The sequence below is a fragment of the Sapajus apella genome, unplaced genomic scaffold, assembly GCF_009761245.1.
Source record: "Sapajus apella isolate SASKATOON/1434 unplaced genomic scaffold, GSC_monkey_1.0 scaffold1, whole genome shotgun sequence".
In the NCBI taxonomy this organism is placed as follows: domain Eukaryota; kingdom Metazoa; phylum Chordata; class Mammalia; order Primates; family Cebidae; genus Sapajus; species Sapajus apella.
Genome location: NW_022436941.1, coordinates 65,258,288 through 65,282,223, shown reverse-complemented (window position 1 = coordinate 65,282,223; position 23,936 = coordinate 65,258,288). Strand labels below are relative to the sequence as shown.

Here is a 23,936-nt window from a genome sequence, read left to right as displayed (position 1 = left end):
GTAGGGCTATGCAGAGCCACTAAATAATGTCACTGTTACATAACTTCTTTCATCGACTAAATTAGTCAATGGAGATCTTACCATTAATTCCTCAAAACTAAAAATAATGAGTTCTCTTGCTAATATTATCTCTATTTGCAAATAATTTCACTGCCAAGAGCTCTCCCTGTGGAGACTATACCTGGGAATATCACACCACTTATCAAGAAACCTGCACAGAGTAAATAAATAGGTACTTCCCAATTATTGCTTTTACACTCTCCTTGGACTTTCTGTTCATTACATAACCATAAAAATCTATACTATAAACTTGAAATTATTTACATAACACTCTTAACAGAATGTTCTTAAACTGGTGATAAGTTTTAGAATTGAGTTCTCTTGAAATTGCCAAATTTTGTGCATCTAAGTAGAGCTTCATATTTTCATTAGTTTCAAAGGAGTTTCATTAGTTTTAAAGTAGTTTAAGCACTTCTATTACAGAGCTTCTCCAATCTTATTCCTATTCCCTCCAATTTTAACTTTAATAAATACTAATATAGAGCTTACTATACTAGGCACTGTTCTTTGTGCTTTACAAATCATTTAATTCTTAAAAGAACACCATGAGATAGGTCCTATTCTTTGCATTTTATAATTGAGATGTTAAACAACTTGGAAGAGCTAGGATTTAAATCCAATAGTACAAAGCCTGTGCTCCTCACCATCATGCCTCTACAATTTAGAGATATGAAAAGTTATTAATGGCAGGATAAAGATAATTAAAGTCTATTTCTCTGCCATTTTACATGTTGCTTACTCAGATTTTAAAGGATTTATTACTTAAGTAAAAAACTTTTAGTGACAATAGAGGTAAAACAATGACTATTCTTTATAGCCACAGAATATTCTGAGCTTATGAAAAATCATGAAATCTAGATGAATATAAATATAACTACATAATATTTAACAAACATCCCCAGGATATCACTTTTCTAAGACTAAGATGGCAGGGTCAACACTTATACTTTTACATAGTGAAAAGATACACCTCTTAGCTCCATCTGTAAGACATCTCTTTTTACAAGAGATAAAAAATGTTCCTTTCAAGTAAAAATTACTATGGCTCCTTATTACATCATTTGCAATAATATTCACCATTATTATTCAAAAATGGTGATTCAACTACTTTTCATAAAACAAGGCCTCCTATTTGTTTCTTCAAAGCTACAGAATTTTAATATATGTAATTGCATACTCACAGAAATTCATAGTTACGCTCTTCAGGTGAAGGCAAGTACATAGTAACAGCATCTAACAAGGGCTGTACCCCTTTGTTTTTCAGGGCACTTCCACAAAGCACAGGCACTGCTGTCTGAGCTAGTGTTACTCTATGTATTGCATGCTGTAGCTACAAAGCAAAGATACAAATGAGCATTTATGTTGTGTGCAGTATACTGGTCTTGGCCAGAATCTCGAAATCTCTCTAACCAGCCATGTAAAACGGCACTCCTCACCATACCTTCATCATTTTGTTAGCTTAGTTTTTCTTTTTAACACTAATCACTACCTGGCATGTTAGATATTTATTAGTTTATCTGTCTCCCATTTGCTAGAATGTAAAATCCATATGAGTATTACCCCTGGAAATACTGCTAAATCCCCAGAAACAAGAAAAGTTGTTAAAATATAATAGGTGCTCAAAAATATTTCTTGAATAAATGGATTAATATACTTGTAATTTAACTTGATAGTCTAACTTTAACTTAATGTTCTCCTAACTTTAAACTTAGCACATTCTAATAATATGCAAAGTTTTTTTAAAAATGCACACACATCAAAGACAGAGAAATCAAACTATAACCAATCAGTAAAATTTTGTCAAAGCAACTGAATAAAATTTACCTTTTCAGCTGGTAACAAATCAAAATTTTCACTAAATTCTCCTAAAACCAAGTCAGCAAATTCATCATCCAAATCTGCAACCTATAAAGAAAGGTTTTAGAGTTCTATAACTTGCATTTATCTTCATAACTACTGACTTGTCTAAACACCATAAACAGACAATATTCAAATATTTCAAGACAGCTACCTTGTCCAGGCCAAGCAACTCTTTACTTCTTCTAAAGAGATAAAGAAAAATGTTTTTCTTGGAACGGAAAGGAAATGGAAAACTAAAGCTATCCTATTAGGAGTTTGCTAAATTCACAGAAAGCCAGAGACTAATAAAGCCTCTTAACAAAGTGCTATCAGTGTGCTCCAAAGAAATCAAAGAAAATGTGCAACTCACAATGATAGTACATACAATGGATTGGCCTTTTTTAGATAAATTTGGAGGTTTTAGTTTATAAAAAGGTTTCATCTGGTTTTCCTCTAATATTCTGAATGTTCACCAGATCTCCCAAGACAGTCAAACTAAGAGAATTAATGTTGCTGTAATCCTGACGAAATACATTTAAGTTTGGGGAGGGAGGCATAGGCATATCTCCATAATAAAAATGCAATTGTCTATTTCACATTCTTTTCATAACCATCCACCTATACGAATGGAATCATTCAGCTGACAAATTAATAAAACAGCTTCAAAACCATGTAACAGTACAAGGGAGCAAAACATTCAAACCTGGTAAAAAAAACCACACTGTTAACAGAATTAAGTATAGCAGAAACGTACCTAACCATCCTTCTGGAAAGCATTATATGTGACGGCTAAGCTCAGCTTCTGAAATCAGACTACCTAGAAATGGTTCCACCACTTACTAGCTTGTTCAAACTTTGGTCAAGTTATTTCAACTCTCTGCCTTAGTAACTCATAGAGATAACAGTACTATCTATGTCTTCAGGCTGTTACGAGGATTAAATAACCAGTTCAAATTATGCTTTAGGAATATATACTACTGTATAGTAAGTATTAGCTATTATTATTACTGTGCACCTTCAACATCAGAAGTTGATGCTATCCCACACTGATCTTATTCACTAAGTTAAAGAAAAAATTTAAATTGTGGCAAAATATACATAAAATTTACTATTGTACTCATTTTTAAGTGTACAGTTCGGTAAAGTATTTTCACACTATTGCAAAATAAATCTCCAGAACTCTTTTCAACTTGCAAAACAAACTCTATACACATTAATTAAACAATACACCATTCTCTCTGCCTTTCACTGGCCCATGGCAACTACCATTATATTTTCTGTCTCCGAATCTGATTACTCTGGATACTTCATACAGGTAGAATTATACAGTATTTGTCTTTTTAGCATAATGTCCTAAAGGCTTCTGCTATAGCATGCGTCAGAATTTCCTTGCTTTTTAAAACTGAAATAGTCGTGTGTGTGTGTCTATGTGTACCACACTTTGTTTATCCATTCGTCTGCCCATGGATTTGGGTTGCTTCTATCTTTTGGCTATTGTGAAAAATGCGGCTAGGAACATGCATGTGCAAATATCTCTTTGAGACTCTGTTTTCAATTCTTTTGAGTATATACCCAAAAAGTGGAACTGTTGAGTAATATAGTAATTCTACATTCAATTTTTTGAGGAATCGCCATACTGTTTTCCATAGTAGCTACACCATTTACATTCCTATTAACAGTGCACAAGGTTATAATTCTCTACATCTTTGCCAACACCTATTTTCTGTTTTTGACAGTAGGCAACCTAATGGATGTGAAGTAGTCTTATTCTGTAAATTTTATACATACTTATGTATTTCTTATAATTAGCACATTATTAGCTTCTGACAGTCTCAGATTTTCTTTCTCAGATTTCTGTCACATACTATCACATCCTAGAAGACCATGAGACATATATGCAAGTGTGTGCTGGCTCCTCAACTAGATTACAAGATAAGTTTATTCTTATAGCTCTTCTGTATTAAAACAACACAAAAAAACTCAAAGAGGAACAAATCAATAATAAATGTAAATTCTACTTTTTTATTTTCTATCCTCCCCCAAATTAAAAAAGCAGCATAAATAAGTGGGAAAGAGCTTTAGCTCTAAACTTAGAATAACCTGGGTTCAGATTCCACCTCAGCCACTTATTAGCTGTGTGACATCTTATTTAAGTATTTGAGCCTCTGTTTCCTCATCTGTAAAATGGGGACAATATAAGGTTCTTGTGAAGGTTAAATTAAAAAGTATATGTAAAGCAGGGACGACAGACCTTGTGTTTCCAAAATGGCGGCAGCAATGGATGTGGATACCCCGAGCGGCACCACCAGCGACGCGGGCAAAAAGCCTTTGAAGTGAAAAAGGGGAATACAGTAGCCCTCTGGGCCTGGGATATTGTGGTTAATAACTGTGCCATCTGCAGGAACCACATTATAGATCTCTGCATAGCATGTCAAGCTAGCTAGGCATCCGCTACTTCAGAAAAGTGTACCGTTGCACGAGGAGTCTGTAACCATGCTTTTCACTTCCACTGCATCTCTCCCTGGCTCAAAACATGACAGATGTGTCCATTGGACAACAGAGAGTGGGGATTCCAAAAGTATGCGCACTAGGAAAAGACTTCTTCCATCAAGCTTAAATGTTTTGTTATTCAGTCAATGACTTTCCCTGCTGTTACCTAATTATAAATTAGATGGAACTGTGTTTTTCTGCTTTGTTTTTTCAATTTGCTGTTTCCGTAGCCATATTATATTGTGTTAAATAAAGTCCAGCTGGATTCCAAAAAAAAAAAAGTATACATAAAGCACTTAACCTAGCACACAGTAGGCCCTCATTAACTCAATAACAAAAATAATTATGTTAATGATAAAGTTGTAATGATTATTACATACAGTCATGCATCACTTAATGACGGGGTAAGTTCTGAAAACTATGTTGTTAGGTGATTTTGTCATTCTACCAACATCATAGAGTGTCTTTCCATAAACTCAGATGGTAATAGCCTGCTTCTACGCCAACGCTATATAGTCTATTGCTCCTAGCCTACAAATCTGCACAGCATGTTACTATACTGAATACTGTAGGCAATTGTAACACAATGGTAAGTATTTGTGTATCTCAACATAGAAAAGGTACAGGAAAAATACAGTATTATACTCTTATGAGACTGCCAACATTCATGTGGTCTGTTGTTGACTAAAATGTCAATTTAGAAGTGAAAAATCAAGGGCTCAGATTCCAATGTTTTTCTTTACCAAAATATTCAAAAAATTTATTTGGCTGGGCACGGTGGCTCAAGCCTGTAATCCCAGCACTTTGGGAGGCCGAGGCGGGTGGATCACGAGGTCAAGAGATCGAGACCATCCTGGTCAACATGGTGAAACCCCGTCTCTACTAAAAATACAAAAAAATTAGCTGGGCATGGTGGTGCGTGCCTGTAATCCCAGCTACTCAGGAGGCTGAGGCAGGAGAATTGCCTGAACCCAGGAGGCGGAGGTTGCAGTGAGCCGAGATCGTGCCATTGCACTCCAGCCTGGGTAACAAGAGCGAAACTCCGTCTCAAAAAAAAAAAAAAAAAAAAAAAAAAAATTTATTTAAGGTATGTTTTACTTATTCCTGTATATACTAACTATAAATATTACAAATATTAATAATCTTGCTATTTTCTATTAAAATTTTGAAGGTGGATGAGGTCCAGAGCTATATACCAATTATAAAATTGATGGTTTTAAGATTTTCTAAATAATTTGACATCTGGTAAAAAGTAAAAGGCATGCATATCCTTGGACCTAGCAATGCTACTCCTTGGTTTAATCCTAAAGAAACTATTGCCCATGTGCACAAGGAGACAGATAAAAAATGTTCGTAGCCACATTGCTTGTAACAGCAAAAAAGAGAAACAACCTCAAAGCCCATCCACAGGAGAATACTCAATAAAGTATGGTAAAATCATGTATTAGAACACTAGACAACATTGAAATGAATAAACTATAACAACACATAGCAACATAAAGTTCCAACAATAATGAACAATGTCATAAGATACAAACAGTAACATTTCATTTATGTAAAGTTCAAAACATGTAAACCTAAGTTCTTTAAGGATTTATTGTAAACTATAAAGAAAAGCAAATGAAAGAGAAATACTGAAATAATATATTGATTTGGGGGACAGTTAGATGATTAGTGGGAGAGAGAGATGAACACAAAATGGCACACAACATTACATTGTATTAGGTATTATAAGTAATTTAGAAGTGATTTAAAGTATAGAGGAAGAAATGAATAGGTTATATACAAATACTACATCATTTTATACCAGGGACTTCAGCCTCTGCCGATTTTGGTATCCACAGGAGGTCCTGCATCCAATCCCCAAGAGATGCTAAAGTATGATTGTATTCTATTTCTTAAGATGAGTGGCCCGCATAGCTAAGTCAATTCTAAGCAAAAAGAACAAAGTGGGAGGCATCACACTACCGGACTTCAAACTATACTACAAGGCTACAGTAATCAAAACAGCATGATACTGGTACCAAAACAGAGATATAGACCAATGGAACAGAGCAGAGGTCTCGGAGGCAACACAACATATCTACAACCATCTGATCTTTGACAAACCAGACAAAAACAAGCAATGGGGAAAGGATTCCCTGTTTAATAAACAGTGTTGGGAAAACTGGCTAGCCATGTGCAGAAAGCAGAAACTGGACCCCTTCCTGACACCTTACACTAAAACTAACTCCAGATGGATTAAAGACTTAAACATAAGACCTAACACCATAAAAACCCTAGAAGAAAATCTAGGCAAAACCATTCAGGACATAGGTGTAGGCAAGGACTTCATGACCAAAACACCAAAAGCATTGACAACAAAAGCCACAATAGACAAATGGGACCCAATCAAACTCCACAGCTTCTGCACAGCAAAAGAAACAGTCATTAGAGTGAATCGGCAACCAACAGAATGGGAAAAAATTTTTGCAGTTTACCCATCTGACAAAGGGCTGATATCCAGAATTTACAAAGAACTAAAACAGATTTACAAGAAAAAAACTAACAAGCCCATTCAAAAGTGGGCAAAGGATATGAACAGATACTTTACAAAAGAAGACATACACGAGGCCAACAAACATATGAAAAAATGCTCATCATCACTGGTCATCAGAGAAATGCAAATCAATACAACATTGAGATACCATCTCACACCAGTTAGAATGGCGATCATTAGAAAATCTGGAGACAACAGATGCTGAAGAGGATGTGGAGAAACAGGAACACTTTTACACTGTTGGTGGGGGTGTAAATTAGTTCAACCATTGTGGAAGACAGTGTGGCGATTCCTCAGGGACCTAGAAATAGAAATTCCATTTGACCCAGCAATCCCATTACTGGCTATATATCCAAAGGATTATACATCGTTCTACTATAGGGACACGTGCACACAAATGTTCATTGCAGCACTGTTTACAATAGCAAAGACCTGGAACCAACCCAAATGCCCATCGATGATAGACTGGACAGGGAAAATGTGGCACATATACACCATGGAATATTATGCAGCCATCAAAAACGATGAGTTTGTGTCCTTTGTAGGGACATGGATGAACCTGGAAACCATCATTCTCAGCAAACTGACAGAAGAGCAGAAAATCAAACACCGCATGTTCTCACTCATAGGCGGATGTTGAACAATGAGAACACATGGACACAGGGAGGGGAGCACTACACACTGGGGTCAGTTGGGGGGAAATAGGGGAGGGATGGTAGGGGGTGGGGAGTTGGGGAGAGATAGCAAGGGGAGAGATGCCAGATGTAGGTGATGAGGAGGAAGGCAGCAAATCAGACTGCCATGTGTGTACCTATGCAACAATCTTACATGTTCTTCACATGTACCCCAAAACCTAAAATGCAATAAAATAAATAAATGGGGGGAAAAAAAAAGATGAGTGGTGCACACATTAGTGTTCATTTTATCATTCATTATACTTTACTTGTTCAATTAAGGCATTCCTTGCTTCAGTTGTTTCCTTCAGCAATTCAGGATCGCTCACTTCCAAGAGGGGCTTTCTCTCAAAGTCTTTTCCATCATTTGAATTGGAATTCCAAAGAAGTTTTTCTTTGGTTACTACATCCACCAGTCCTTTGAAAGTTTTGGCTTCACCAATTGGTAACTATAAGTCAGAGTGAGATAAACATCATTAAATGATCACTCGCTGAAAACTACATTGATGACAAGTCTTTTCTAATCGTACCATTTTCCCCAAAATGTCTATTATCACCATAACTATTATCTATGGCTATTTTTATTTATCCCAACTTCTTCAAAAAGGTTTCAAGACAGCTTTGGAAATGCATATATTGTCACAATAAAATTAATTAATGAGGAAACTGAGAAGGAGCTAATGCTGTTTATTAATCAATTTACCTGTAAAAGCAAAGGCTTTGCCTTTAGCTTCTCTCTGATGCTTTCGACTGCATACTTAAAGCTATAAAAAGCAAAATAATTATAGTTAAAAACATGGTTAAAAATTCTGTACCAAAGGTATAAAAAGAGGGAAAAAACTCTTGCAGGTTTTAAGAATGTTTTCTAAAATGTGAACCTACTTTATTCTCTTTAACATTCACCATTTAACAGTTTTCTAGAGAAAAATGTCTGGAATTCACATTTAGGTCAATTTCAGATATCAGTAATTAACCTAATCCTGCCACAGAGGTGCTTGGGGTATTATTGTTGTGAGCTTCACATAACTATACTTTGCAATTAAGATTAAATGAATTGATCAAGGTCACATGAATAATAAATTGCAATTAGGATTCCAATGCGAGATCTGCGATAAGTCAAGAATTCTTTCTTCTACAACTAGGTTTGCTATCACATAAAGCTACCAGCTATCTTCCAAGACCCTGCCTAGTCTTTGGCATTCTTCATATCATATGCTATGCTATTCATTTCTATGCTAACACTGCGGCTGGCTACCTCTAGAACACATATCATCTTTGGCACACAGGCTGATTTATACAAACATGCAGGTCATTCTGGTCCCAATGTTTTCTTTTTTTTAGAACCAGCCTATTATCCAGTCATCTCCCTCCCCAGTGCCAAAGGCACTGTCTGGCAATAACTGAGTACTTCCATCTACCACAAGGAATTCCAAGCAGAAAAGGGTCAGAACTTGAGACTAGTACATTTTAAAGGTTGCTGGGCTATTACTAATCAAGACAAGGTCCTTTAAACAAACAGCCCTAGATTTACTGTAGAGAGTGAGATAAACACACAGCATATTAGTGTGTAGTTTTAGGGGAGGTATAGTTTATGTTTCATTTTTGCCATTCTCTCACCACAGATGACAATCTCTCCCTATCATATCTGTTCTAAATCATTCAAATATTCTTGATTATCTGAATTATGTTCTCAGAGCAATGTATCCATTTTGAGTTACCACTCTATAAGTCTCTGACCATGACCACTACATCTCAGCATTAACTCTCTTCTGCCCTATATGCAGGTTTTACAGCACCTACATTCTCCTCTTTCAGTTCCCTTTTATTGAGAGTATCTTAGTAGCTAACAAAATCAGAGAATAAGGAAGAATATCTTCAACTGCAGGAAACGATTCTCTATTCTCAATCTTTAGCAATGATGGAAAGCACCACAACCTCCAGCAATACAGGGACTATACTATACAGCTCTAAAGAGACTCAACGGAATCATCAAGATGCCACTTTGATCCTAGAAACATGATTCAGTCTCTGTATACTAGAAACAGGATGCTTCACCATCTAACAGCTCTCTATTAGTTCCAAATTATTATATAACTCATAGATTAGCTGCTTTGAGTTTTTTTTATGGAAATAAACTGGGATTCCATGGAATATTTACACACTATAATAGGAAAAAAAACAGCTATTTCTAAATTTAAGTTATAGTTCATTAAAAGCTTAAATTGTAGATTCACTCTAAGCCAATGAAACACATTTTAAATACCTTTACTGAAATACATTTTAAATACCTTGCTCCAGTTTTGTCCATCTTGTTTAAAAAACAGATTCGAGGTATTTTGTGTTTATCAGCTTGCCTCCATACTGTGAGAGTCTGGGCCTAAAGCAAAGATGAGTTAAAAAAATACACATTGTACAAAAGTAACTATGTTACTAGACCTGGAATGAAGAGATCCAAAAATCTACTGTCACGTGGAATTGGGCCCTATTCTAAGCAGAGAATTAGGCCACTGCACTTATATTTCTAGGGTCACTCTTTTGCTATCAAGTTAAAACAGCTGGGAATGTGATGAAGCATGAAGGAGAGTGTCCTTAAAACCACTTGAGAACACTCTGGGTGAACTAGGTGGCCACTCAAAGGGAATTAACACCTAGGAGGTACTGAGAATCATGGAAAGTGAAATTAATTGAGAATCAGGAGACCTACTTTTTGTTTGGTTTCACTTTCATTGTAAAGGTCGTATGACACTGAATTCAGTTAACGTCAGGTTAACTGAATTATTTTTGCCCTAATTATTTCAGATACTTGTTTTTAGGTAAAAGAAACAGGAGTGTACTATAAAAACACTCTTATGATTTTAAAAATTACATAGTTTACTGTGAATATTCAGGTAAACTAAAGAACTTTTAAGGGAGAAAAAAGTTACAATTCTCATTTTTCTTCCATTTGACTTTTTATTTTTTGCACACATTATAGTTTGAGTCTATTAAAATATCTGTGCCTAATAGAGTCTAATAGCCCTGAAGCAAAGCATAAAAAGGCTAAAGTGCCAACATGAGTTATAGTAGAAGCCAGTTTGTTATTTTTTAGGTAAAATTTATATACAATAAAATACAGATATTAAGTGTATAGCTCAATAAGGTTTGATAAAAGTCTGTCTGTGCAACTACTACCCCAAGTAGGACACAGAACATTCTATTACTCCTGAAATTCTTCTCCTCCCTGTCTCCTATAAGCAACCTGTCCCAACTTCTGTCACCATGGATTCAGTGTATTATTCTTGAACCTCATATAAAATAGCATGGCTTCTTTGGCTCAATATGTTTCTAACATTCATCCACATTGTTAGGCACATCCGTTCTTTTTAATTATATAAATGTACCAGTTTGTTTTCCTATCCACCTGTGGACACGCACTTGGATTGTTTCTAGTTTGGAGCTCTTATGAATTTAGCTGCTATAAAAATTCTGAACATGTCTTTGGTGGACAAATGTCTTCATTCTCTTGGATAAAGATATAGGAGGAGAACTGCCTGAGTATATTGAAACTTTGTAAGAAACTTACGCCAGGTGCGGTAGCTCACACATGTAATCCTAGTACTTTTGAGAGGCCAAGGCAGGTGGATCACTTGAGATCAGTAGTTCAAGACCAGCTAGGCCAACATGGTAAAACCCTGTCTCTTCTAAAAATACAAAAATTAGCCAGGTGTAGGGGTGCATGCCTGTAGTCCGAGATACATAGAAAGCTGAGGCAGGAGAATCACTTGAACCCAGGAAACAGAGATTACAGTGAGCCAAGATTGCGCCACTGCACTCTAGCCTGGGCAACAGAGTGAGACTCCATCTCAAAAAAAAGTAAATAAATCAAACTTCCAAATAGTCTTCCAAAGCAGTTGCATTATTTTGTAGCCTTTTTTTTTCAAGTGAGACAGGGTCTCACTCTGTTGCCAAGACTGGAGTGCAGTGGTGAGACCAAGGCTCACTGCAGCCTCAACCTCCCTGGGCTCAGGCAATCCTCCCATCTCAGCATTCTGAGTAGCTGGGACTACAGGTGCATGCCACCACATCCAGCTAATATTTTTTTGTATTTTTTTTTTTTTGGGTGCAGCTGTTTTTTATTTCAGGGAGACAGCAGGGGAGGGGGCTCAGTCTTTCTTGGCAGCAGCTTTCCTCATGGCAGCTAGGACATTGCTCAGCTCCTCCCGCTTCCTCTTGGCCCGGATGTGTGTCTCCACCCTTTTCTTGATGAACTTGAGGGCCCGTTTGTCCTTGGAGACCTTCAGCAACTCCATGGCGCGCCGCTCGTATGGGGCAAAGCCACACACCTCCCGGATCATGTCCCACACGAACTTGGTGTGTTCGGTCAGACGCCCGTGGCGGCAGCTGTGCCTGGGCTTGCTCACGTTCTTGGTTACTTTGTGGCCCTTGTTGAGGCCCACGGCCATAGGATACCGAAGAGCCATGGCTGCTACTCTCCAATGGCGACCGTGGCGGAAAGCTATTTTTTTGTATTTTGCAGAGATGGGGTTTTGCCGTGTTGCTCAGGCTGGTCTCTAACTCCTGGGCTCAAGCAAACCAACCTGCCTCAGCCTCCCAAATTACTGGGATTACATGCCATGAGCCACCATGCCTGGCCTCTATTTTGCAGTCTTATCAACGATGTGCAAGATTTCTAGTTGTTCCACATCCTCATCAACATTTGCTATCACTCTTTTTAATTATAAGCATTCTTTTGGGTGTGAAATTGAATCTGTGACTTTTAATTTGCCTTTTCCTGATGACTAATGAGATTATGCCTCTTTTCATTTGCTTACTAGTCATTCATGTCTTCTTTTCTGAAGTGTCCATTCAAGTCTTTTGTCCATTTTTTTCTGGGTTGTTATTATTGACTTATAGTTCTTCATATAGTCTGAATACAAGTCCATGATTATACATATATACTGTAACTACTTCAGCATTTATTTCCCAAGAACAATCATATTCTTCTATATAACCAATACTATTATTGCATTCAGTAAATTTAACATTTGTATAATACGTTTATCTAATATTACAAATATTTTCTCATAGTCTATCCCTTGAGTTTTTAATTTTTTGTTTTAATGAACAGCAGTAATTTTTATAAAGTTCCAGGAATCAACTTTTATGTTTCATGCTTCTTACGTCCTCTAAGAAATTTTTACCTACCCGAAGGCTGTAAAGATATTGTTCTTCTAGAAGCCATATATATATACACACACACACAGACACACAAACACACACACACACACACCACTGTGATCCTCTCCAAATTAATTTTTGCATATGATGAGGTGGGTGAGGGGGGCTGAATATCATAAATTTTCAAAGAACAAAAACATACTGCAAATCAGAACAAACAACAAAAAACTCCCACCATCCCACCTGCCAGCTAAAAGCCCATCCATTGTTTAGAACAAGAGCCTTCTGCTTCACAAATTCAGAAAATTCCTATTTAAGCACATTTCAATCTTGTAAGTAATGCAATCTGTTTGAATGATTAAGTGTCAAATTTATATAAAGTTGTAACAACAGAAAGGTGGAACTATCAGGAAATAAAGTGACCCAGAAAGAAACAGAAATAACAATGTATAATCAATCTCACACCATAGTGTCTTCTGCCAGAATCCACAAAACTATGGTAAGCTAACTTCTTAGCTTTAAAGCAAGGTAGAATCTCTGATCCTTCACAGTTCTTGACACTAGATTTCATATTTCTCCCTCTACTATGAAATTTCTGAGATCACATGTAGATTACGTATCAATATTAAATTCTGATTTCCTTTTACCATTGATTTACATGAACTTACCAAATAGATGGTTATAGTTAACTAAATCTGATATATTCTACTTTTTTAAAAATCATGCTGTTCTACTTCATTTTACTTTGGCAATACTTTTTACCTCGACACCAGCAGAGGCATCTAATACAGCCACTGCACCATCCAATACTCTTAGGCAGCGCTCAACCTCCAAGGTAAAGTCCACATGACCTAAGAAAAAGATAAGACATATAATACCTAAAATCTTTTTAACAAAACAAACAAAACCATTATATGATCCAGCAATCGCACTATTTATATATATGTACACCTAGGAGTGAGATTTCAATACTTTGGGTAGGTTGTGTGTGTGTGTGTATATATATGTGTGTATAAATACACGTGTGTATACATATATACATGTATACACACGTGTATATACATATATATATGTATATACATATATATGTGTATATACATATGTATATACATATATATGTGTATATATATATACACGTGTATATACACACATACATACATACAAAGTATATACACATATGTATATATATATATACACGTATATATATATATACATACACACATACACACACACACATACCCAAAGTATTGAAAGCAGAGTTTCAAAGACCTATTTGCATACCCATATTCATGGCAGCACTACTCACAAGAGACAAAAGGTGGAAACAACCCAAATGTCCACTGATGTATGAATTTTAAAAATGTGATACATACATACAATGGAATACTATACAGAATAAAAAAGCAAATGTCATAGCATATTGTCACATGCTACAATATGGGAAAATTTGAGGGCTTTATGCTAAGTGAAATAAGCCAATCACAAGAGGACAAACACTGTATGGTTCCACTTACAAGAGGCATCTAAGCTAGTCAAATTCATAGGTACACAAAGAAAATGGTGGTTAGCAAGGGTGGAGAGAGGGGACAAAACAGAATTGTCGTTCAATTAATATAGTTTCATTTCTGCAAGATAAAAAAGTTCTAGGTGGGGTGTGGTGGCTCATGCTTTTAATCCCAGCAATTTGGGAGATCACGGCGGGCAGATCATGAGGTCAGGAGTACAAGACAAGCCTAGCCAACACAGTGAAACCTCGTCTCTACTAAAAATACAAATATTAGCTGGGTGTGATGGTGGGCACCTGTAATCCCAGCTACTTGGGAGGCTGAGGCAGGAGAATCGCTTGAACTCAGTAGGCAGAGGTTGCAGTGAGCCAAGATTGTGCCATTGCATTCCAGTCTGGATGACAGAGCTAGACTCTGCCGCCAAAAAAAAAAAAAGTTCTGGACATCTGTTTCACAGCAATGTGATTATACTTAACACTACTGAACTGTACACTTAAAAATGGTTTAGATGGTAAATTTTGTAGCATGTTTTTTACCACAATCAAAAGCAAAACAAAAACCCCACACAAACAAAAAACTCCAAATGGCGCAGCATCTCTGTATTACTGGAATAGTACCATACCTGGTGTATCAATTAGATTGACTCTATACCCCTTCCAATCAAATGTAACAGCAGCTGACTGAATAGTAATGCCTCTTTCTCTCTCTTGGGCCATGAAATCTGTCACTGTGTCTCCATCATCAACATCTAGCCAGGAAGAAGATGATATAGTTTAGTCTTAAGTGTATTTTATCCTTGCTCAATATCTACCTGAGACAGTTTAATCTGCCCTAAGAGAAATCGTTCCTTAGGTTTAATAGAACCTTTACTCTTTCACTAAGTAAATCTTCATGGTAGAAAAAGTTTTTCAACTAGATTAGTAATTTTGCCATAAAAGTAATTTTTCACCAACTAATCTTTTAAGTTTACTGAACCATATACTTCTTTTATTTCTTACATACCATAACTAACATTACATCCTCTTTATCTGATATCCTTTCCTCCTGATCCTTTGATAGAAGGCAGAGTGGGACAGTGAAAGAACACAGACAGACATAGCTTTAAATCCCAACTTTACCACTTAGCACTCTATGATCCTGAGCAAACTACTTAGTTTGTAAAATAAGGCTAGTAAAACCATCCTTGGTGGGTTGTTATAAAGATGAAACGAGACATTATATAAAGTACCTAGTCTAGCAGATGATAAATGGTAACCACATGGAATAAAGAAGAGAAAAAAAATCATCCAATAGTAAATTATCCTTTACAAACCCATATCATTACTAAACTTTCCAAAGAGAAAGGATTTATTTGTACAAATGCAAGTAGTCTTACACAACTTCTACAGTATAAACTCACAAAAAAACACTGTCCTGAACTTAGCCAGGTACAGTGGCTCATGCCTGTAATCCCAGCACTTTGGGAGGCTAAGAAGGGCAGATCATGAGGTCAGGAGATCGAGACCATGTTGGCTAACATGGTGAAACTTTGCCTCTACTAAAAATACAAAAATCAGCTAGGCATGATGGCACATGCCTGTAGTCCCAGCTACTCGGGAGGCTCAGGCAGGAGAATCACTTGAACCTAGGAGGTGGAGGTTGCAGTGAGCCAAGATCATGCCACTGCACTCCAGTCTGGGCAACAGAGCAAGACTCCATCTAAAAAAAAAAAGAACTATCCTGAACTTTATCAGAAAAAATTCATTGAAATTATTCTGCAGTAAAATTCTGCAGCTGAATTATGTATATTATTCTAATAACCTGATGGTGGGTGCCTGTAATCCCAGCTACTTGGGAGGCTGAGGCAGGAGAAATGCTTGAACCCAGGAGGCAGAGGTTGCAGTGAGCCAAGATTGTGCCACTGTACTTTAGCCTGGATAACAAAGTGAGATTCCGTCTCAAAAAAAAAAAAAAAAGAAGAAGAAGAAACAACTTCAGCACTCAAGGACAAGGCTTTCAAATTAAAGGATAATTTGTAAAGGAGAATTTATTATTGGATGAATTTTTTTCTCCACTTCATTCCATGTGGCTACCATTTATCCTCTGCTAGAAAAGGTACTTTTCTATAATGAAATGTCTCAACCAGCAAGGATGGCTTTACTGGCCTTATTTTACAAACTAGGTTAAGTAGTTTGCTCACTGTACCACTAAATTTATAGAAAGTAAGAGAAATTAAAAATGGTTGATCTTTACCATTATCATGGCCTTACACTACCATTTATTTCAGCATTAATTAAACCCCTAAAATGGTAGCTACTTGCCCCATATATGTGTATGTGTGCATGTGTGTATAAATATGTATACACACATATAACCTAAGCACCAGAGGAGGAAATAGCAAGAAAAATGTATTTGACAGCAACTCAAAGACAACTCTATGTTAACATCTATAACTGTTTTAGTGTCAGTTATTCCCAACATCACTGGCTGAGAAAATAAATATCATTAAGGATACAAAGACCAAATAACTGCAAGTTCCAAACAAGACAGTAAATTTTAAAAACACTTACACAGCAGTAAGATTTTTCACAATTATAAAGATCTTTATTTCACATTATCTTTATGATTATTCATATAACTAATAAAGTCAACCTTGGATCAGCTAGTTCTACAACAGTCTGGATAGTTTTAGGCTATGGTCCTAACTAGGAAAAAACTTCAAAAGATAGCCTGTATAAAAACATAAAGATTCACTGCAGTTTGACTCTCAGGAAGCCCCATCCTTAGGGGAAAGGGGAGAGCCCTACATCAAGGGAACACCCCATGAAGCAAAAGAATCTGAACAGTAGCCCTTAAGTGTCAAATCCTCACTCTGACATAGTCTACCCAAATGAGAAGGAACCAGAAAAACAATTCTGGTAACATAACAAAACTCTTTAATCCCCCAAAAAATCATACTAGCTCAACCAGCAATCTCTGAATTGCCAGAAAAAGAATTCAGAAGGTCAATTACTAAGTTGCTCAAGGAGGAACCAGAGAAAGGTGAATACCAACTTTAAAAATTTTTTAAAGATTACAGCATATGAACAGAACCATCTCCAGAGAAATAGCACAAATAATCACAACTTCTGGAAATGAAGAACATACTTAGATAAACGCAAAATACACTGGAAAGTCTCAATAATTAAGCAAGTAGAAGAAACAACTTCAAATGCCAGGCGTGGTGGCTCATGCTTGTAATCCTTGCCCTTTGGGAGGCTGAGGCAGGCAGATCACCTGAGGTCAGGAGTTTGAGATCAGCCTAGCCAACATGGTGAAACCCTGTCTCCTCAAAAATACAAAAATTAGCCAGGCCTGATGGCAGGTGCCTGTAATCCCAGCTACTTGGGAGGCTGAGGCAGGAAAAATGCTTGAACCCGGGAGGCAGAGGTTGCCGTGAGCCCAGACTGTGCCACTGCACTTTAGCCTGGATGACAAAGTGAGATTCTGTCTCCAAAAAATAGAAGAAATAACTTAGGCACTCAAAGACAAGGCTTTCAAATTAACCCAACTTGATGAAGATAAAGAAAAAAGAATTCAAAATGAAATGAACAAAGCCTCTAAGAAGTTTGAGACTATGTGAAATGACCAAACATAAAAATAACTGGTGTTCCTGAGGAAGAAGAGAAATCTAAAAGTTAGGAAAATGTATTTGACGGAAAAATCAAGGAAAATTTCCCTGGCCAGAGACAGATCTAGACATCCAAATACAAAAAGTTCAGAGAACACCTGGGAGGTTCATCACAAAAAGATCATCGTTTAGGCACACAGTCATCACATTACCTAAAGTCAAGACAAAGGAAACAATTTTAAGAGCTGTAGGGAAAAAGGATCAGGTAGCCTATAAAGGAAAACCTATCAGATTAACGGCAGATTTCTTAGCAGAAAGCTTACAAGCTAGAAGGAATTGCGGTCCTGTCTTAGCCTCCTTAAGACAATTATCAGCCAAGAATTATGTATTTGGAGAAACTAAGCTTCATAATGAAGGAAAGATACAGTCTTTTTCAGACAAATGCTGAGAGAATTCACCATTACCAACCCAGCACTACAAGAACTACTAACAGGAGCTCAAAAGCCTGAAACAAATCTTAGAACTACACCAAAAGAGAACCTCCTAAAAGCATAAATCTCACAGAACCTATAAAACAATAATACAATGAAAAAAAAAAAACACGTATTCAGGCAACAAATAGCATGACAATAGTAACTCACATCTCAATAGTAACGCTGAATGTAAATGACCTAAATGTTCCACTTAAAAGACACAGAATGGCGGAATGGATAAGAATTCACCAAGTATCTGCTGTCTTCAAGAGACTCACCTAACACTTAAAGATTCACATAAACTTAAGGTTAAGTGGGGAAAAGATATTCCATGCTAAAGGACACCAAAAGTGAGCAAGAATAGCTGTTCTTGTATCAGACAAAACAAACTTTAAAGCAGCAACAGTTTAAAAAAGACAAAGAAGGACATTATATAATGAGAAAAAGACCAGTCCAACAGGAAAATATCACAATCCTAAATATATATGCCCATAATAAAGCAGCTTCCAAATTTATAAACCAATTATTACTAGACCTAAGAAATGAGATAGACAGCAACACAATAATAGTGGGGGACGATTTAATACTTCACTGACAGCACTAGACAGGTCATCAAGGCAGAAAGACAACAAAGAAACAATGGACTGGCCAGGAGCAGCGGCTCATGCATGTAATCCCAGCACTTTGGGACGCTGAGGCAGGTGGATTACCTGAGGTCAGGAGTTCAAGACCAGCCTGGCCAACATGGTGAAATCCCATCTCTATTAAAAAATACAAAAATTAGCCAGGCATGGTGGCAGGCACCTATAATCCCAGCTACTTGGGAGGCTGAGGCAGGAGAGTCACTTGAACCTGGGAGGTATAGGTTGCAGTAAGCCAGGATCACACCATTTCACTCCAAGCTGGACAACACAGTGAGACTGTGTCTCGAGAAAAAAAAAAAAAAAAAAAGAAACAATGGACTTAAACTATATCCTAGAACAAACAAATTTAATGGATATTTACAGAACATTCTTCCCAACAACTGAAAAATATATATTCTATTCATCAGCACATAAAACATTCTCTAAGACCACATGACAGGCTACAAAACAAGTCTCAATAAACTTAAGAAAATCAAAATTATATCAAGTACTCTCTCAGACCACAGTGGAACGAAACTGGAAATCAACCCGAAAAAGCACCCTCAAAACTATGCAAATACATGGAAAGTAAATAACCTGCTCCTGAATGATCGTTAGGTCAACAAAGAAATCAAGGTGGAAATTAAAAAATTATTTGAACTAAACAAACAATAATAGTGGTGCAACCTATCAAAACCTCTGGGTTACAGCAAAAGTGGTCCTAAGAGGAAAGTTCATCGCATCAAATGCCTACATCAAAAAGCCTGAAAGAGCACAGACAGACAATCTAAGGTCTTATCTCACGGAACTAGAGAAACAAGAACAAACCAAACCCACACCCAGCAGAAGAAATAACCAAGATCAGTACAGAACTAAATGAAATTAAAACAAACAAAAGATACAAAAGTTAAGTGAAATAAAAAGCTCGTTCTTTGAAAAGACAAATAAAATTGATAGACCATTATTAGTGAGATTAACTAAGAAGAGAAAATATCCAAATAAGCTCAATTAGAAACAAAACAGGAGATATTAAAACTGATATCACAGAAATACAAAAAAATCATTCAAGTCTACTATGAAAATCTTTATGCACATAAACTAGAAAACCTAGAGGAGATGGATAAATTCCTGGAAATATACAACCCTCCTAGATTAAACCAAGAAATAGAAACCCTGAACAGACCAGTAACACAAGAAGAAATTAAAACTCTGAGCAGACCAATAACACAAGAAGAAATAGAAACTCTGAACAGAAGAAAACTAACAGTGAGATTGAAATGGTAATTAAAAAGTTACCAACAAAAAAAAGTCCAGGACCAGATGGATTTGCAGCTGAATTCTATTAGACATTTAAAGAATTGGCTCCAATCCTATTGACACTATTCCACAAGATAGAGAAAGAGGGAATCCTCCCTAAATCATTTGATGAAGCCAGTATCACCCTAATAACAAAAGCCGGAAAAGACGTAACAAAAAAACAGATATAGACCAATATCCCTGATGAACACAGAAGCAAAAATCCTCAACAAAATACTAGCTAACTGAATCCAACAGCATACCAAAAAAATAATCCACCATGATCAAGTAGGTTTCATACCAGGAATGCAGGGATAATTTAACATCTACAAGTCAATAAACAATTAAAAACAAAAATCACATGATCTCAAGAGACCCAGAAAAAGCATTTGAGAAAATCCAGCATCCCTCTATGATTAAAACCCTCAGCAAAACTGGCAAAGAAGGGACATACCTTAAGGTAATGAAAGCCATCTACAACGAACCCACAGCCAACATTATTATACTGAACAGGGAAGAGTTGAAAGCATTCCCTCTGAGAACTGGAACAAGACAGGGAGGCCCACTCTCACTGCTTCTATTCAACATAGTTCTGGAAGTCCTAGCTAGAGCAATCAGACAAGAGAAAAAAATAAAGGGCATCCAAATAGGCAAACTGGAATCCAAATAGGAAGTGGAAACTGTCACTGTTTGCTGATAATATGAATGTATACCTACAAAAACTTAAAGACTCATCCAAGAAGCTCCTAAATGAATTCAGCAAAGTTTCAGGATACAAAATTAATGTACACAAATCAGTAGCCCTGCTATACAACAACAGCAACCAAGCTGAGAAGCAAATCAACAACTCAACCCCTCTTACGATAAGTGCAAAAATAAAAATAAAAAGAAAATACTTAGGAATATACCTAACAAAGGAGATGAAAGATCTCTACAAGAAAAACTACAAAATACTGTTGAAAGAAATCATAGATCACACACACAAATAGAAACACATCCCATGCTCACAAATGGGTATAATCAATATTATAAAAATGACCACACTGTCAAAAGCAATCTACAAATTCAATGCAATTCCCATCAAAATACCACCATCATTTTTCACAGACCTAGAAAAAACAATCCTAAAATTCATATGGAACCAAAAAAGAGCCTGCATAGCTAAAGCAAGAGTAAGCAAAAAGAACAAATCTGAAGGCATCACATTACCCAACTTTAAACTATACTACAAGGCCATAGTCACCAAAACAGCATGGTACTGGTATAAAAATAGGCACATAGGGCCAGGCAGGGTGGCTTATGCCTGTAATCTAAGCACTTTGGGAGGCCAAGGAGGGCAGATCACTTGAGGTCAGGAGTTTGAGACCAGCCTGGCCAACAGAGTGAAACCCCATTGCTACTAAAAATAAAATAAAATCGCTGGGCATGGTGGTCGGCACTGTCATCCCAACTACTCAGGAGGCTGAGGCATGAGAATCGCTTGAGCCCGGGAGGCAGAGTCTGCAGTGAACTGAGACTGTGCCATTGCACTCCAGCCTGGGCAACAGAGTGGAACTCTGTCTAATAAAGTAAAAATGGCACATAGTCCAATGAAATAGAACAGAGAACGCAGAAATGAAGCCAGATACTTACAGCCAACTGACAAGCAAAAAAATAAAGTGGGGAAAAGGACACCCTATTCAACAAATGGTGCTGGGATAATTGGCTAGCCACGTGTAGAAGAATGAAACTGGATCCTCATGTCTCACCTTGTACAAAAATCAATTCAAGATGGATCAAAGACTTAAACCTGAGACCTGAAATCATAAGAGTTCTAGAAGAGAGCACTGGAATAACCCTGCTAGACACTGGCTTAGGGAAAAACTTCATGACCAAGAACCCAAAAGCGAATGCAACAAAAACAAAGATAAGTAGATAGGACTTAAACTAAAAAGCTTGTGCACAGCAAAAGAAATAATCAGCAGAATAAACAGACAACCCACAGAATGGGAGAAAATCTTTGCAATCTATACATCTGACAAAGAATTAATATCCAGAATCTACAAGGAACTCAAATGAATAAGAAAAAAAACAAAAACAATCCCATCAAAAAGTGGGCTAAGGACACGAACGGACAATTCTCAAAAGAAGATACACAAATGGCTAACAAGCATATGAAAAAACGTCCAACATCACTAATTATAAGGGAAATGCATATCAAAAGCACAATGTGATATCACCTTACTCCTGGAAGAATAGCCGTAATAAAAAATTAAAAAAAAACGAAAAAACAGAAGTTGGTGTGGATGTGAAAAGGGAACACTTTACACTGTTAGTAGGAATGTAAACTAGTATAACCACTGTGCAAAACAGTGTGGAGACTCCTTAAAGAACAAAAAGTAGAACTACCATTTGATCCAGCAATCCCACTACTTGTTATCTACCCAGAGGAAAAGAAGTAATTACACGAACGCTACTTGACCACACGTTTACAGCATGACAATGTGCAAAAATATGGAATCAGCCCAAATGCCAATCAATGAGTGGATAAATATACATACATACATACATACATACACACACACACACACCCCTCATGGAATACTACTCAGTCATAAAAAGGAATGAAATACCTGTAATGGCATTTGCAATAACCTGGATGGAATTGGAGACCACTATTCTAAGTATAGTAACTCAGGAATGGAAAACCAACATCATTTGTTCTCACTCGTAAGTGGGAGCTAAGCTATGAGGATGCAAAGGCATCAGAATGATACAATGAACTTTGGGGACTCAGGGGGAAGAGCAGGAGGAGAGTGAGGGATAAAAGACTACACATTGGGTACAGTATACACTACTTGGGTAATGGGTGCTCCAAAAATCTCAGAAATCACCACTAAAGAACTTATTCTCCTAATCAACCACCTTGTTCTCCAAAAACCTATTAAAATAAACCAACAAAAAACCTTAGAAAATTGTTAACCTAGCTGCCTTTTAGAATATAAAGTCTAAGATTCTTTATCTTTAATTATAAATAAACCAGTTAGGATAAAGACATAAAATTAAGGGCAATCACAGAGAAAATGTGTGTGTATACAAAAAAGACAGAACATTCTATGTGGGTTCTATTTTTATATATTTCTTGACATCACAAGATTGTGTGTATGTCCAGATTATTTTACTGTGAGAGCAAGGTCTTGATATTCTGCTTTATAACTGTAAATAACTTATTGCCATGACTTTTGTAGGTGATTTGCAGCTTAATGACCATAATTACTGTAAAGCTTGATTTTCCTTCTTGTTACAATAAACTGCATTAGTTTGAAATAAATAAAACACATGGAATATTATTCAGCCTTATAAAGGGAATCTTCATTTGAGCCCAGTTTGAGACCAGACTGAGCAACATACTGAGGCCCTGTCTCTACTAAAAATACAAAAATTAGCCAAGTGTGGTGGCACCTGCCTGTAGACCCAGCGACTCAGAAGGCTGAGGCAGGAGGATCTCGTGTGCCTAGGAGTTTGAGGGTGCAGTGAGCTGTGATTGGGCTACTGCACAACCAGAGCAAGATCCTGTCTCTAAAAAAAAAAAAAATTACAAATTACAAAGGAATCCTGACATATGCTACAACATGGATAAACCTTGAGGACACTGTGCTACATGAAATAAATCAGTCATAAAAAGATAAATACTTATGATTCCACTTATATG

General features: G+C 36.7%; 1 protein-coding gene and 2 pseudogenes across 4 annotated transcripts in view; 1 reads left to right on the top strand and 2 right to left on the bottom strand.

The window, feature by feature from the left end:
- GFM2 (GTP dependent ribosome recycling factor mitochondrial 2) overlaps positions 1 to 23,936 on the bottom strand; it is a 49,969-nt gene that overhangs the window by 15,194 nt on the left and 10,839 nt on the right. For all 4 annotated transcript variants that reach the window (XM_032278284.1, XM_032278286.1, XM_032278299.1 and 1 more), the window contains 7 exons: positions 14,887 to 15,012; positions 13,522 to 13,610; positions 9,891 to 9,979; positions 8,306 to 8,366; positions 7,872 to 8,051; positions 1,885 to 1,965; positions 1,242 to 1,390 (listed from right to left, as the gene is read on the bottom strand). In XM_032278284.1, coding sequence (XP_032134175.1) covers positions 1,242 to 1,390; positions 1,885 to 1,965; positions 7,872 to 8,051; positions 8,306 to 8,366; positions 9,891 to 9,979; positions 13,522 to 13,610; positions 14,887 to 15,012 — 775 coding nt within the window. The remainder of the gene's footprint in view (positions 1 to 1,241; positions 1,391 to 1,884; positions 1,966 to 7,871; positions 8,052 to 8,305; positions 8,367 to 9,890; positions 9,980 to 13,521; positions 13,611 to 14,886; positions 15,013 to 23,936) is intronic.
- Positions 4,153 to 4,670, top strand: LOC116551863 (annotated as a pseudogene).
- Positions 11,687 to 12,115, bottom strand: LOC116551862 (annotated as a pseudogene).